Below are 14594 nucleotides of genomic sequence, written 5' to 3'. Positions count from 1 at the left end.
GTCGTTGTGTGTTTAGAATCAATAACACTGCTTCTTAAGTCTAGATTTACATATTTTTCTTTTGTGGATATTAAACGAATTACAGTATATCATAAACAAGACATTTAATTAATCCAGTGCAGGTAATAAAGACGCCTGTGATCATACCTCAGATCTAAATAGGCAGGATCTTGCCTGTATTATTACAGGTTCAAACACTGAAATAAAATGTTCTACACCCTAAGGCAAAGAGCAGCTGCAAGTACAGATACTGATGTAAAAAACCTAATGGTTCTCAAAATAACTGTCCAGAACCTGAGAGAAACATCTGCTGCCATATGTTCCTTTTTGACTTCATATTCTCACTACAAGAAGCCTTATATTTTATTTTTTCATTTCTGAACTTGTAGCGTTCTGTTTCTCACCCTTAACTGCAGTACTAAAAAACAGGTTTTGTATCTGCACATGTATACAAACAGTTCAAACTATATCAAGCCCTCATCATCAATATCTGATTTAACTGAAAATGGTTGTTAACAATCATGTTGTATTATGGCATATGAAGAAAAACTTGTTTTTCCTGTTGTGACACGCAAACTATATTTCCTGATTAGAATAAACATGTTTTGCATGTCTCTGATGGTGCTGATATGTTTGGGATGAATGATGTTGTGTCCTCAACTTTCAATTTGTCCATGATGTCCCAATCCCTGAGCGCTGTAAGTCAGAGAGCCAGTCTTCCTACCCCTGACTATCTGTCTGTCTGGACGTAGACAGAGATTTGGGGTGATATGGTCCAGCTGCAGTGTGAGGACCAGTAGTCGCCCCTCAAACACAGGAAATCCCCTTACTTCTGCTTCACAGCTCTGTTGTGGCCGCATGTCTGTGTGTATATTTCTGCGGCACAGATCCTGTGTGCATGTGCCAGAGTCGGACTGGGTTTTTCAGCAGGGGGGTTACAGTACTGCCGGGCCAACCAACCCATGGACCGACCACAGTCCCGAGGGACACGCACGAGAAAAGTTAAACAAACACAACCACAGCCTTTTTCTCAGGACACTTTCAGACACTCCTATTGGCTGACCCACAAGATAGCCTTTTTATTCATTGGTCCCTTTGCCTCCCCCACTCTGTTCCTCTCTTTAAGGAAGCTTTGGAGGTTTGTCCTCTGAACTCTGACCCCTTTGGGAAAGCAGAAAGCTTTCTAAAGGGATCCGACGAGGGACGAAGTTCCTCTGTGGAATGTCTTGTTTCGGTCACTTTTTCTTTTCCACCACTGTCCTTTCTGACTGTGTTTCAGGCTGTTTAGTCTCATCAGCAAGTAAGAGAATTAATTCTTATGTCATCTTGGTAAATGAAAGGCTTGCTCACAAAGTATTAAAGGACCAGTGTGTAGGATTAAGGGGCATCTAGTGAATACTGTACCCCTTGCCTCACCCTGTGTTGTTAGCTTCAGATGATTATACACTAGTACAAAACATAACTATGAACATTACATTTTTCATTGCAGTGAGCACCAGAAATAAGATCTCATTGGAAGCAGAAATTTGAAAATCCCCAAACTGTCCAAATAGCCAGAGTCTGCAGGAGGCCACTGAGAAAATCTGTTTTTTGTGATTTGGCTGAACTGAGCCTTTAAGATGAAGAGTAAGAAGCTTTCCCTCAGTGTGATGATCTATTAGTTTTCGGCCTTGTCAGCCTGCGTTTGGCACCACTTCCTCCCGGGGGCAGCCCGCAGTTAAGGCCTCCGTCTCCTGTGATTGGCCGTCAAGGGCTTGGTGGTTGTTAACTGGCGGGTAGCTTTGCCAGCAGGAGGCTGTGGGCAGGGCCACGCCACTTGGCCTGATCTCTAATTAGCACTGGCTTGTCAGCTAGTCAGGGTGGATCTGTCTGGGAAATTGCAGTCTTGTACACACAGACACACATACACATAAACCGTGGCTGGGAAACACACAGGAAAGCAGCAGTGGGGTGAGGATTGTCCTTCAGTTTCAGAGAGTTTGTCTGTGATCATGTGGCTTTGACTTGTGTTGCCATTTGATTCTTCTAAGGCTGAAGTGGCTTATATAGGGCTCGGGGTGTGTTTGTGTGTGTCTCAGTGTGCTCTATTAGTGGCAAGGCTGCAGCAGTGAAGTGGTTAACAGTCCCGGGGGAGGCTCATGTTACCAGCGGCAGGGCAGGTCCTTCCCTCCTCTCTCCCCCCCTAGTTTCTCTCTCAGTTAGTCCAGAGAGAGACCAACAGTGCCCGAGGGATGAAGCATCAGTGCAGCAAGCGACAAAGGAGCTCAATCTAGGAACGCTGCCAGAGCGAGAGAGAGGGTGAGAGACATTGAGAGAGCTCAGAGAGAGGGAGGCAGACAGAGAGAGAGAGGGAGAGACATTTGGCTGTGTGAACTCTCTCAGCGGCATGAAGTCATGAAGCTCTCTGTCCAGCTTGGCATTTTCCCTCAGCGCTCTGGTTCCCACGGCAACCCAGGCACCCTAACCAGGTAGATGCATATTTGTGTGTGTGCGTGTGTGTGTGGTGTGTGCAAGTGTGTCAGTGAACTTTGGCAATTGTAGTAATGATGACTGGTTTAGTCCAAGTTCAGGAAGCGAGAACTTTGTGGGTTTGTACATGTCTGTTTCTTCATGGCTGTCCACATGTCTTTATTTTATTTCTGTGCATTTGTGTGTGTATGTATGTAGGTGTGTGTGTGTGTGTGTATGTGTGTTTTGGGGGGTGTACTTTCCCCTGTGGCTGTATGGACGAGTTGAGACGGTTGTGGTCACTCTAAATCTCTCAGCACCTCTCGGCTCGTCTGCTCCACGGATGCTTTCAACTCTAAAACTGTGTCTCTGCTCTGCTGCCGTTTGATTTATTCTGCTGGTAAATCCAGAAGGAAGTAGTGGTCTCCCTCTGTCTCCGTTTGTCAGATTGTTTGCAAGGTTTGTTCACAAAGCGGCAGATGTATTTGGCTTGAAGTCTACTGAGGACCAGTTGATTAGATTTTGGTGGTGATCTGAATCTGGGATTTGAGCCATTGGACGGTCTTTGTTTTTGTTTAGTTTTTTTAAGCCATAATTATGATGTTGTGTTCGTGTTGGCGGTGGGAAAAGTTCAGGACTTTCAGGTTGGCTACTGAACAGCACTGCATTAATTTGCTGTCCTGCTTGTCTAAAAATTTGAATTCACAGGTGAATGATAAATGGAAGCTGGAAATCAACCCTCAGCACTTTTTTTGAGTGCAGAATGAAATGTTTCTGTATCTTCAAGTGTCAATACAGTATATGTCAAAGTATCAACAATTGAGTCTGAGATTTTTCCTCATTTTTTGGAAACTGCCAATTTTAGACTGAATTTGATTTAGGCAACAACTCTTTGTATGGTAGCTTGTCCTACTTCAATATTTAACACTATTCTTTCTATAAGTTTGGTTTATTTTGTTCAGTTAAAAAACAGAGAAGTATACATTTTCGAAATATTATGTAGGATGCATTGATTACTTGGTAACAAGTTGATTTGTTAATTCACAATGATTTTGCTAATCAATCAGTTGTTTAAGTCATTTATGAAGCAAAAATGTCAAATATGTCTGGTTCCTGCTACTCAAATATGAGTATTTGTTGCTTTCTTGCTTCTTTTTTCATTTTGTCACAGAGTATCTTTTGTTTGGACCTTAAAGTTTAGTAGTTTAGTTGTCATCGTGAGTAGTTTTGGATCTAAAGCTGTCTTTAACAATCTGAACATGTCATTTTTGGCTCTGAGAACTCATGATGGGTATTTTATAAACAGACTAAACAGTTAATCAAATTATTGGCACAACATAATCAACAGCTTAATAATTGATAATGAAATAAGCTGTGACTGCAGGAGTGGTTGATGTGTTAAGAAAGTAAGAGACATGGTCAATGTGCCAACTAAAGAGACAAGAAGTTGTGATACCGTACAGCTCATTCAAGCCCTGTGTGTTCATACACTGTATGTTGGTTATTTGTGATTATTGTATGCGTGTGTGTTTCACTGCTGTCATACAAAAGACTTCTGGACTGGTTTTAATGTATCATTAGTCTGAACTGAACGGATGTACGGATAGTTTGACAACACCAGCTCTGTGTGTGTGTGTGTGTGTGTGTGTGTGTGTGTGTGTGTGTGTGTGTGTGTGTGTGTGTGTGTCCACTGGTGCAGCCAACCCTGCACTGGCCGTCACCATCAGCCTCCCTCTGGTCCTTTCAGAGTGATGTTTGCCAACTGGCCGAGCTTCCTGTCCCCCACAGACTCCCAGCGAATACACACACACACACACAAACACACACACACATATTTACAAATATCCTGTATTAACTCCCGGCGTGTTTGCTCTGCTCAGATGGGTCTGTTTGAACAACTCACACACACACACACACACACACACACACACACACCATGATGTCACCCCTCCGACAAGCTTTTGTTCATATGATAGACAACCCCTTTCAGCCGGTTTGTGTGTATGTGTGTATGCGTACTCAAGTTGGAGCCAGTTTAGATGGAGAATAAAGGAAGAGAACCACCAGGCAGTCAGACACGCTTTGTATCCATCTTTGTATTTATCTTTTTATTTCCACTGCAGTTAATAGATCAAGTTTTTCTTGTCTTTCCATTTAAAGGCATGCATTTATCACATATCTACACAGAACTTCACACTTGCTGTCCTTGTTTAATTAAGTGTACAGATTATTTTTTACATGTAGACGCATGCATCATTTGCTCAAATGGAAATCTCACTGCAACTCCAAAAAGCATCTTGGTCGTCTGACTGATGCAGAGCAGTGTTGTGTTGTTGTTGTTATAATCAGCATCACACCTCCCTGCTGTGTCTCCAGGCTCTACTGACTGTCTGCTCAGTGAATTTAGTGTCTGTCTTCAAAGAGGAATAAAACATGTTCCCAAAGAGCTGCCAACTAACAAGAGCCAAGTGGACTCCCCCATCCTCTCCCCTCTGGAAGATTAATTGTTTGAAGAGTATTAAAGTGAGTCTCTCTCTGTCCTCTGCTGTGTGTGTGTGTGTGTCTGTGTGTCCAGCTGGGATGACAGCAGCTCTGTGAGCAGTGGCATTAGCGACAACATCGACACAGATGACATCAACACCAGCTCCTCCATCTCCTCCTACGCCAACACGCCTGCTGCACAGCGCAAGGGCCTCAGCACACAGGTAATAATAACACAATAATAATACACTTTATTTATATAGCACCTTTCTCAAACAAGGTTCACAAAGTGCTATACAGGGTAAAAACAATGAACAGGATTCGTGAAATGTCAAACAGAACAATATGGACAGCACCGATGAAACAAACTAATAAAACATGACAGTAAACAAAAAGAGAGGGTAAGACTATATGCACACACACACACATCCTTATTTAAGAATAATACCTGTGTGTTTTATGATTTTGCCAGGGGTTGTGATGGCTACCATTGCACAACATTAACGGTCCAAAACTTTGAAGTGAAATGTTTATTAGCAAGCTTTATAGCGAGTGTCTAAACTGCTAACATGGCCGTGGAGCCCTGCCCGTGCAAGACTGATGCTAGGTGGGAAGTAGGGCGTAATAGTTTGAAGTCTACTGACCAACACATCTGTATTAGAGGAGTTGAAGTGAGAGCATGTTGGTGATGTACAATAATGTTTTAGAAAAGTTAAAGCCAATAGATTTTTAAACATCACGTTGAAATGCAAAAAAATATTCAACTCTTCACCATTTTTCCAAGAAAAGCAACTTTTTTATTGTTGAAGAATTGTAAACGAGATGTGGTAAAGTGGTGCAAACATATTCTCCCACTTGGCCTTGTTTCCCTAAGTCCAGTCTTTCCCAGCATTCCTCTGCATTCAGAGAAGAATGTCTGAGTGGCACAGCTGTGAACTCACAAAGCTAAAGCTGATGTTGACACTGGCCTCAAACCATTAAACACTGATTAAGAGCCACTATGGTCCAGGAAAATGATCGGTGAGACGATAATATTGTCAGCTGACTCACGTGTATGTCACGCACACCGTATTGTGGCTGATGTAGAACCAGTCAGCATGTGACGTGTGTCTATTACTGCTAGAGAAAAAACAAAGGAGGGCACAAAGGAGCCTTTCTTTCAATACAGCAGCCTGACACAGTGCAGGTTGATTAAGTCTGCCTCATCTGTCTGCTGGTGATAACACACATCGGTTGGACTGTTGCTGCAGCTGCAGAATCAACTCTGAAAGCAGTAATCATCTCTCAAACAACTGTGCTGTACTGATAGAAAAATAAAGGCTATGGTGAACTTGCGAAATCATACTTTTATTTAAAACAATAAAAAGTTGTAAGAAAAATGTCAAGTGCAGCAATAACTTATCTTCAGTATGTTGTAGGTTTTCAAAAGAGTTCAGGGTTCAGCAACAGCAGCTAATTCAACACTTTGAAGGACAGCTCGGATTTAAGGGAACATGGACTCAAGACATTATTGTAAAGATTTTAATCAAATTATAACATTGACATAGTATTTAACATAGTATTTCTTTGTCCTGTCCCCTTGAAAGGATATGGTCTATAAAAGAAAATAAGCTCAGAAAACAGCTTTGCAAGTAAATTATTTTTCAATGGTCACCATTTTGCATCTTCTTGACATGCAGTATTCTTATGAAGACATGTTACGTTATTTAAAACTTGTTCCGATAGACAGTTCAAGTCTCTCTCACAAAAACACAAACTCCCCAGCACAGCAAAAATGCTTCTTTGAAATAACAAGGAGAATTTGTTCTGCTCAGGCTCCGATATGTTCAAATGGCTCCTTACAAGCTGCACAGGTGATGCTAGTGTGGATGCTGGCAGGATTACACAGCATGATGGTTGTGGTCATAAAATGGAGTGCTTTTAAGAGGCACTAGGCAACATCTCATAAAAGATGCTTTCTTCAGCAGTAATAAATCTGACCTACTGTGTGTGTGTGTGTGTTCCCAGCCTGTGACGGATGCAGAGAAGCACTCGGCCTCCACAGTGGTGCAACAGGCCTGGTCAGGAGACGAGGTGAAGAGGCCAGACGGCGGGTCAGACAGCGGGGTCAGGATGGAGTCGGGCTCCAAGTGGGGCCGCCGGAACCCCTCCGACATGTCTGATGAGTCGGACAAGGGCAGCTCAGGCAGGAAGACCTCCTCGGTGTCCCACACTGGCTCTTGGAGGAGAGGCATGAGCGCTCAGGTGGGGGTGACGTCCCCCAGGACTAAGAGCACCAGTAGCACAGGCTCCACAGGCTCTGTTGGCCTCAAGAGCCACAGTTCAGGTAACACAGACGTTGACCACCAATAATAGAAAAAAACAACAAATACATTCAAAGAATAAATAAATGAATGAACGAGTGATAAATACAATTAAATAATAAATCAAATAAAATTGAATAATCATACTTAAAAATACTTAAATATGCAAGTGGCATGTCTTGATCCTTGCTGATGCAGTTACATTCTGCAAGTCTTTCTTTATCCTCCTCCCCTCTGATGCCTCGTTCTGTTTGTCCTGCAGGTAAAACAGATGACGTGAAGGTGTCAGAAAAGGGTCGTCTCTCTCCTCGATCAAACGGTCTCCACCGTTCGCCCTCAGACACAGGGCGCAGCAGCAGTGATGAGGCAAAGAAACAATCGATCCCCACCAGTCGCACAGGGACCACAAACGCCCTCACACACACTGTTTCAGACCCCCACTCTCAGACACATACGCTCACCTCACGCACCCCTACCAGCACTTTTGGCTTCAAGAAGCAGGGAATGGTAACCATGGTTACTGCCAGTGGCGCCACCATCACAAGTGGCTCAGCCACTCTGGGGAAGATGCCCAAATCTGGGGCTCGCTCACTTGCTGGAGGGTTGAAGGCTGGTGGGCAGGATGGTGGATCAGCGATGGGTCACCACGATGACGGCTTCCTCCCCATGAGCGCCCGCTCAACGCTGCAGTACCGCAGTCTGCCGAGACCCAGCCGCTCAGGAGCAGCAGCCCGCAACGGAAACCGTTCTTCCACCAGCAGCATCGAGGCCGCCGTGCTCTCCGTCACGTCTCACGGGAAAAACTCACTGAGCATCACAAAGTCCAACGGCTCAGGAGGCCTGATGGCCAATCAGACGGATCGGGAAAAGGGCGTCTCTGAGATCGACAACCTCAGGAGCGGAGTCGTGATGCAGGGCGGAGGAGCAGCGACTGTTCCTCTGACAGGAAGACAGCAGGTTTCTTCACCTACACTGCGCAGGTGATCACACACACACACACTACTACAAAGCATTATTTGTATCCTCAGTAGTCCTGTAGACATAGAGACGGCTAACAGCTAACTGATGAGCCATACTGAGTGGGGCCCTTTTCTACAGGCTTAAATTTACCCGCATACAGCAGCTCTCACACACACACAAACACACACACGTACACAGAAGAACATTTAAAAGACAGTAATCATGAGCTCACAGTAAATGATAAACAGTGGTGAGTAAGAATCACACGTGTGGGCTTGTTTCATACACACACATAAGCTCAGTGGGGTTAAATCAGGCCATTGTGAAAGGCAGGCCTTGAGCTGGGCTGATCAGCTGCCAAGCCTCAGCCTTGGCGGTGCAGGGGGGAGGGTGAATGGGGAGGGTGTGGTGCGGTGGCTAATGGGAGTCTTACCTCAGCGCTCTGCCCTCATTAATGTGAGGGAATGATAACTCTTCAAAGAGGCTGTGTGCTGCCATTATCGCCCACCGCGGCTCCACTCATCACAGCCTGCCATTTAACTGTAACCCAGGATTAGCAGAGAACCAGGAGAGAGTTCTCTCTGTGTGTGTGTGTGTGTGTGTGTGTGTGTGTGTGTGTGTGTGTGTGTGTGTGTGTGTGTGTGTGTCTGTGTCTGCGTCTGTGTCTGCGTCCGTGTGTGCGTGTGTGCGTGTGTGCGTGCGTGTGTGTGTGTGTTGGCCTTGACTCAGATCTGTGCACTGTCTCTACCTTTTCTGGCTGCAGGCCCTCTTGATTTTATTCTTGTTACACAGAAAGTAAAGAGTAATTGTGTTTTTAACCTGTTATTAGCGGTGGGCCCTAAAAGATGGTAAACTCAGTCAGCCTGCCTCCCCACTCCACACTTTGGTCTAGAACAGCCATGAATATTTACATGAAATTTTTTGTTAAATTTGCTGTTTATATTCATAGTCCCTGGGAAATGAATCTTAATGATCACTAACCCCATGGCATTTGTATTTGTGCCAGCATCAGGTTTAATTTACATTTACACCCTTAAAAGCCTCAAGCAACTTCATCACCTACAAAGATAGTTATTTAAAAACAATGTTAAAGTATATAACATGGTCTCCTTTATATAGAAATTCAAATATCTTTGAATGCTTCTTCCTCTAACACAGTGCTCCCTTTATTGATAGGTACGATTTGTCAAAATTACAGATTTTGAGATATTTTAATTGGATGGATATTGGGAAATATCATTTGCTTTATTTTGGCTCTTTTATGAGTTCTCACCCTCCCTGATTTTCCATAGGTTGTTTGGTGGGAAGCCCAGTAAACAGGCTCCTGTCACCACAGCTGAAAACATGAAGAATTCCACTGTTATCTCTAACCCCCACGCCACCATGAACCATGTGGCCACGGTGCTGGAGTCCCCTGACGGAGGGCTGGGAGGCGTGGACAGTGAGACTAGCAGCCCCCTGTTCGGAGGCAGAGTGCATGGATCAGGAATGGGGACGCTCGGCAGTGAGCAGGTGAGCTAGAACATATAATATAAAAAAATAGATAATTGATTAGTCAGCTTACTCTTTAAAAAATAAGAGCAGAGATATCAAAATCATCCAGGAGCCCCTGGAGAATTAATGTCTGTGATTCTCAAGTCACCACAAACTCTAGTGAGTGACGGCATTCGTATGATAACGCTTTAGCATACATAATGTGGAAAATGTAAAAATGATTTTTCTTGTGTGTATTCTTGGGCTTTTAGGTTCACAAATCTTCAAAATGAAATATGTTTTCTTTGAAAACACTGAAGTACTCTGGTTCATTGTAACAACTGTGTCACAGGAACAACCACTTATTCATTAGTTATGCTGCTATTTTTAGCTGGACACATTCTCTCTCTGCAACTGCAACTCTTTCTCTGAAAAGAAGGAAGGCTTTTTGTAGTTTTTTTTTTCTTTGGTTGCATTTGAGTTTGGTCTAGTCCAGACTAAAATATCTCCACAACTTTAGTAGTAATCACCATGAAATTTTGAAAGACATTAATATCCTCCTCAGAAATCGTTGTAACAAATTATTTTATTTATTTATTTATTTATTTAAATTTATTTAGTGTATCAAATGACAATGTTGGGACAGTGTGACAACGTTACAAGGACTGTAGTGGTGAACTTATAGAGAGCTTTATGGAACTTAACAGTGGGTTTCAGCTTCATTGTTTAGCTGTCTGGCCCACAACTTAATTGTTCCACCAATCTCTGTGTTGCCTTTGGCTGCAGCAGGCATCTGTTTTCAGCCGAACAGCTCTAATAACCCACTGTACACCTACCTGCCCAGCAACAAACAGCAGACAGTCACCACCTTGTGGGTGAACAAATTGGAGCATTTACCAGCTTAAGAGTTGAATATTTCCTTCAGGGGTAGGTGGAGATCAAAAACAGAGCTGAATGTGAGAGTGAATGTTTGACTTACATTCATCAGGTGGCCAGACATGAATCCAAATGATCATTCTACTCCATAAGTGCTGGATATGTATTAACTCATATCAATTTAAAAGGTGATGATATGTCAATGGTGTGTTCACAACTTTATTCTATCCACTGCCTCCACTTTGTGGTAAGTAGTAAGCAGATGTTAACACACTAAGCTAAAATGATAACCTTGGTAAACATTAGCCCATCTGCTAAACATCAGCACGATACATTTGTCATTGTGAGCACACTAGCATTTAGCTCAAAACATCACTGTGCTGACAGAGCTATAGACTTTTATGCTGTGTTCTCGTCATCTTCTGACCCCCAAGTGCTCCAGGTGATGCCAAACGTGCTCCAGATGATGCCAAACGTTAACAAAATCTTGGCTGACCATAACAAAATGATGTCTCTTTGGCAAGTGGACACTCAGGCACAGAGTGAACCCTCATCAGTGCAGCCTCCTTGCATTATAGATTAAATTGAAGAGGGAAAAAGATGCATGAGATAACAGACACCCTTATGTACTTTATTTTACTTTTGGGTTTAAGATTAGGAATGACTCTGTACCTTCGAGCTCAAAGATGATTAAGTGTATACGTATGTGTTGAATTTGTTTTTGTGACAAGGCTTTGGCAGAGACTCAAGGATGATTTTGTTCTCATCTGACTAATGCCACAAATCTGATGAATTCCTCAGACCGCTAATGAGTGTGTTCATTGGATATTCAGCCGGGCAGTGTAGGTACTTGTTCGACTAACTGTAGGCTACATATTGTAGCAGAGCAGAAACAAGTGAGCATGCTCAGACAAGAACTCTGCATCATCTTCTCACATGATTCATATGAATTTATCAGACAAGTTCTTAATCATACAGTGACACAGCGGGCATTGTTTTTCAGCAGTGTTCACAGTAAGCAAAGGTTCAAAAGTTTAAAAAGTCAGTTATCTTAAAGCATAAAGGCCATCAGATAAAAGTGAAAAGTACATCAGAATAGCAACTGATGATTTTTTTTTCAATTATATTGACATTTATCTTCAGAAGTCAGAAAACATCTTAAAAAATCACAATTTCCAAGATCCCAGGATAAAGTCTTTAGCTTGTTTTGTCTGACCAACAGTCCATAAACTAAATATATTCCATCTACCTATCTATTATATAAAACAGACAAAAGCAGCAAATTTGTACCTTAAAAACCTGTAACCTTTTTTTCCTTATAACTTCCCAAGCACTAGAATACACAGACTGCCACTGCTTTCAAAAACAATAATGTCCACTCTGTCCCTCCACAGGCCTCCAGTCCTGGCTCAGTCTACTCCTCTACTGGCCCCTCCAACAGCCTTACGTGGGGCACCACCTTCAGCAGCTCCTCTGCCCAGAGCAGGGAGAGCACGCTGGGCGGTCATGGTGGGGCTAGCAGCATGGGGTACCCCTCCGTCAGCAGCATGCACACCAGCAGTGAGTCCATTGACATGAGCCTGGGCAGCGCGGGTCATGGGACCCACAGGGAGGACACCCTGTCCGCTCTGGGCCGCACCGGCAGTGTCAAGACCGGCATGTCTGAGAGGTGAGGACATGCAAAAGAGGGGAAACCTAAACCTCACATAAAATCTGTTAATTAGTGTGACTAACGGATTAACGTGACTTTATGAGAGTTGCATGAACTAATTAACAGACGTGTGAGTATATTTTCTAAGTTTAATTCTAGTTTATTACAACTTGGTCTTATTCTTCATAGTTTTGGCCATAATTCCTATCTGTAATAATAACTTTGTACAAATTTGCCATAGTCGTACCTTACTTGAGTAATAAAGCAACCTCATGTAACTTTTTTTACCTGTAAATAACAGCTTCAAACTAATTTTGATGGTACAGTGTCATGTAACAGGGTGAATTGTGTCTCTGTAACAACAAGTGAGAGGGTAGGGTCACAGCATTGCATACATTCAACATACAGGTTTTCAAGACATAACATTGTTATGGTGTAATGAGTTTTGTTTTAAGTTAGCACCTACATTACAGACCTGGGATTTGTATTTACAACAGTGGTTTGGCTTTAAAAGTAAAAGTCTGCTTCTTAAAGCGCTATTGTCTATAACCTTTTAAAATCAAATTAGTTGTTACAGATTAAATAACCCAACAGTTTGTAGCATTAAATAAGATTAGCTTCACTTCAACCAGCAAACACATTAAAATGCTGCTTACACTTAAATGCATCTGTAATAATAATGCAGTATTATATGTGTGATATAATGCTTAGAAAGGGTTCATACTTCCATACTTGCCAAAATGTAAGTACTTTTAGGAAAGTAAACTTTTGATTGCATGACTAACTTTACTAAAATATCAAAATAATTCCTCCATCACCGACCAGGTTTAAAATCCTGCCCAGTTCAGACATTAGTTCATTTTAAAGAATCCAGCTTCATGATGATGCACAAAGAAGGTGTCGCATCGTGTTTGCCGTTCTGTCTGCGCTCTGGCTGAGAAACAAAATCCCATGGCGTCCTCAGTCCATTATGCAGTTATTGTGGTCATTGTTGCGGATTCTGTCCTGACAGGTTCACTGTGTAATGTGGCAGGAATGTCTCGGAGGAAACTTAATAGCATTTCAAGTCAAAGCTTTGAGGCTATGACATCACCCTTTCTCACTGTGGTTTCTTATTAACTTCATTGGTGAAGAATCTCTCAGTTGACCTCTGTTCTGACGAATTTCTTCATCTACTTTATTCTCTAAAACTTCTTTCTCTGTGTCTGTTGTGCGTTTTCCTCCCTGTCTCCCATCAGTCCCCTCTCCTCCCCCTCGGCTAGCCCAATATTCAGCCGAAACACGCTACCTCGGAAGCAGGACAGGTAAACGCACCTGTGTGCAGTTTTAGGCTCCTGTTGCAACAGCTGTGGAGGTTCCTACTAAACCACCACCTGCTGCCACACAGAGAGCATCACAGAGAAGCACAGAGAGAAGCTTTGTGTGGTAGCTTGTTGTATTTCTTGGTTTGTGTGTGGAAGTGTGTCGCTCTGTGTGGTAGTTCGTGGTTATTTTTAGGACCTTCAGCTCCTGTACGAATGGGAATTTATGAGAGAGTGTAAACGTGAGGTTGTCTGTGTGGATGTTGGCAGCTTCAGTGTTTTTGTTTAGTGGTCTGCTTTAGACTGTTTACATACTGCCCCCTTGTGGTAAAGTTTATACCTGCAGATGTACCCAATAACTGCAAAAATCTCAGTCTTAAGGATTTATTTCTTTCACTATTTCTGAGCCCTAAAGTCTTGTTTACAGGAAAATAATGGAAATAATCAGCTAAAACGATGAAACAAATGAAACTGTTTCAAGGATTTTCCATACTTATGTGTCATTTGTCTTTATTCCAGTGTAGCGAGCTGCTGTTTCTTTTTCTGGAAAAATCCAGAAGATTGGAGATTTTGCAGTGTATACTTTAGGATGTGTTACTGTCGATAGGAAAAATATCTTTGCAGGTTGCAAATAGTATTAGATAGTCTTTGAGAGATGTAGCCACATGTTTCTTTGCCTCCTTGCTTCCTTTGCTTTCCTGCTCTGAAGTGTTTCTCTCCCACAGCGGGCCACACTGTGGTAGAAACACTCTGCCTAAGAAGGGACTCAGGTACTGACCTCATTTCCTGCTGGACATGTTGCACTTTTTGCACACTGGTTCACCAAATTGTCTTCTGTCTTTACTTTTTCCTGCGTCCACATTCACCCTTCGAGGCTTATGCTCACGCTTTTAAAAATGCTTTTGAATTTTTTTGTTTGGCACTTGGCACATGTGTTGTTGTGTTGTGCTTCTGTGAAAGAGGCATGTCGTACAGAGCTATCACCGTGTTTTGCTGTTGCAGCCATGATTTGGGAGGTTAAATCAATTTTCTTTAGCTTCTTTTTTCTGCTTTTTCTCACCAGTTTCTGTTGCTCACAACTGAGAATCAGTCCATGTTTAT

At 42.7% G+C, this 14594-nt stretch overlaps 1 protein-coding gene across 3 annotated transcripts in view; it reads left to right on the top strand.

Moving 5' to 3' along the window:
• The window catches only part of nav2a (neuron navigator 2a), an 83664-nt gene that overhangs the window by 47313 nt on the left and 21757 nt on the right, over window positions 1–14594 (top strand). Inside the window, exons 11-17 of one of the 3 annotated variants that reach the window (XM_073465089.1) lie at window positions 5024–5153; window positions 6937–7255; window positions 7495–8212; window positions 9485–9704; window positions 11936–12210; window positions 13431–13496; window positions 14219–14263. In XM_073465089.1, coding sequence (XP_073321190.1) covers window positions 5024–5153; window positions 6937–7255; window positions 7495–8212; window positions 9485–9704; window positions 11936–12210; window positions 13431–13496; window positions 14219–14263 — 1773 coding nt within the window. The remainder of the gene's footprint in view (window positions 1–5023; window positions 5154–6936; window positions 7256–7494; window positions 8213–9484; window positions 9705–11935; window positions 12211–13430; window positions 13497–14218; window positions 14264–14594) is intronic. The other 2 variants (XM_073465090.1, XM_073465091.1) reach the window with 2 other exon arrangements.

Source organism: Pagrus major, chromosome 4 (genome assembly GCF_040436345.1).
Source record: "Pagrus major chromosome 4, Pma_NU_1.0".
Lineage (NCBI taxonomy): Eukaryota > Metazoa > Chordata > Actinopteri > Spariformes > Sparidae > Pagrus > Pagrus major.
Note: the sequence above shows the minus strand (reverse complement) of the source record. Positions and strands in the feature narration are given on the sequence as shown.